Genomic DNA, 2024 nt, shown 5'->3' on the forward strand with positions numbered 1-2024 from the left:
GAGATGGAGACGGTGGGCTTGGCTGGAGGGGAGAAGGGCAAGAGAGAGACCTTGCTGGATTCCTCCCCCCGCCAGAAAAAATATTTGGTATAATATTCTTGAAAGATGTTTTTTGGGGCAGGGGAAACTTTGGACCTTGGGAAGAGAAGGAAGATCGTGGGACTGATGGGAAGGAGGGGAATCTATTTCTTCCCTTTGGCATGTTTAATTGTCATCCTTGTAGAATTTCAAACTTTTTAAGGGTAATTTATTTTTTAAGCTTATTTTTATACATCTTTATTTAGGGGTGATGTTATATCCTACGCCATCCAGATCCCCGCTTTGAGGGAGGTGAAGGGATTAGAACAGTGTTTCACCTCTCCGGCCAATCACGGCGCCGCCCTGGAGAGCCTCGTAGTTGGCTCGGCAGAAGTAATCCACGGAGGCTTTCGCGTCCAGCAGGATGCGCTGATTCCTGTTCCAAGCCCGGGCATCCCCCTTCCCCAATGCCGTGACGGCCTCGAACTCCCCGCGGTCGCTGTCGAAGCGGACGAACTCCTGCCGGTCGTAGAAGTAGCGCTGTAGGAACCGCACCCGCCGCCTCCCGTTGAGGAAGCGGCACTCGTGCTTCGTCTGGTACAGGAAATGGGCTGCGGGGAGGAGGAGGAGGAGGAGGAGCGTCAGGAGGGACTCCAGGGCCCATGGTTCCCAGCCTCTCGTACAGGAGGGACCTGCTTGTCAGAGGAGGGGAGGGAAAGCTGCCGCAAGAGGCTGCCGGAAGGCTCCCCCTGGAGGAGGGATGGGGTTTATCTGGACCCTCAGAGTCCCCTGAATTGGGGGGCAAAGGGGTGGGGAGCCTTCCTGGGGCTGCTGAAAGGACCCCGTTGGAGGCAGGAGATGGGGGGTCCTTTCCCTCCCCCTCTGTTGAGGGAGGGCTGCTCAATTTTGATCTAGACGGCTTGGGGGTCTGTGGATCCTGGGGAGAAGGGAACCCCCCCTAGTTATCCCCCATGTTTTCTTTTTTCCCCCTGCAACTTTCCTCCTACTAGCTGCCTTTGCGTGGTTTGGGGGTTCAGCCCTCTTTCCTGTCCCCCTGGAGCCCCCCAAGAGCCATCTCAAAGGGAAGGTGTCCAGCCCCCCTCACAAAAGGGATAGTTTTGGGGAGCGATTCAGACCCCCCCAAATATCCTTTTCCCTCAATTCACCCCTCCCCTCCAGGTACCGATTCAGCAATGGGGGAATATGGGGTGGGGGGTTCTGGGTCTCCTCCCCAAATTCAGAGTCTCCCCCAAGAAGGAATCCAAGCTCAACTCTTCCCTCCCCTTAAAAAAAATGGAGAGTCAGAAGAAAAAATTGAAGTTGCAAAAACACTTTTTGGCGGCATTTCTGGATTCAGGTCTGAAAATGCCTCAGTTTCCCTCTTTCACTTTCCGACTCCTTCTTCTTTCAGTGTAAGAAACCTCGGGGCTCAGGCGCTAATTTGGGGTGCGCAAGCCAGCCAGCCCCTGGGGGGGGGAGAGAGGGGGTCCAGCTGCCTCTTATCCCACCTCGGCCGCAACCAGTGAAGGGGGGGCTCCCTCTTTCTTCTGCGGGGGGGGAATGCTGCGAGGGAGGGGGCGGAGACCACGCGGAGATCGAGGCTCCTGCAGGCTCCCGCCTCTCTAGCCCTCGACCCTTTTTCCCATAACTGGGGTCCCAGCCCCTTTCTTCGCCCCCTCCCCCAGGAGCACCGAGAGTCCTCCTAACCCCTCTCCTCCCCCCCGCCCAGCCCCCTCCTTACCGGGGGTCTCCTTCCCCCCTTCGCTTCCGGGGATCCGGGCCAGCGCCCCCGCCAGCAGAAGCAGCAGCATCAGGGGGAGCCCAGCGGAGCCCATGGACGCCGCCCCACAAGCGCCCCCAGAGAGAGAAGAGACAGAGACGCGGAGGCTCCCAGCAGAGGTGTAGCGTGGGGGGTGCAGGGGGGGCCGGCCGCACCGGGCGCAACATCTGGGGGGGCGCGCTCGCACTCGCAGCTCTCTGCCCCTGCCTAAAGTGCAAGTTGGCTG

At 58.9% G+C, this 2024-nt stretch overlaps 1 protein-coding gene across 1 annotated transcript; it reads right to left on the reverse strand.

The window, feature by feature from the left end:
• Positions 1-339: 339 nt before the first annotated feature.
• LOC107299129 (HLA class II histocompatibility antigen, DRB1-15 beta chain-like) lies at positions 340-629 on the reverse strand (the record flags this gene model as incomplete). The annotated part of the gene is made up of 1 exon (XM_015828497.1): positions 340-629. A coding segment is annotated over one exon (290 nt), but the record flags the coding sequence as incomplete, so codon positions are not given.
• Between the last annotated feature and the right edge of the window lie 1395 nt (positions 630-2024).

The sequence above is a fragment of the Protobothrops mucrosquamatus genome, unplaced genomic scaffold (assembly GCF_001527695.2).
Source record: "Protobothrops mucrosquamatus isolate PMUCROS unplaced genomic scaffold, P.Mucros_1.0 scaffold4580, whole genome shotgun sequence".
NCBI classification, from domain to species: Eukaryota; Metazoa; Chordata; class Lepidosauria; order Squamata; family Viperidae; genus Protobothrops; species Protobothrops mucrosquamatus.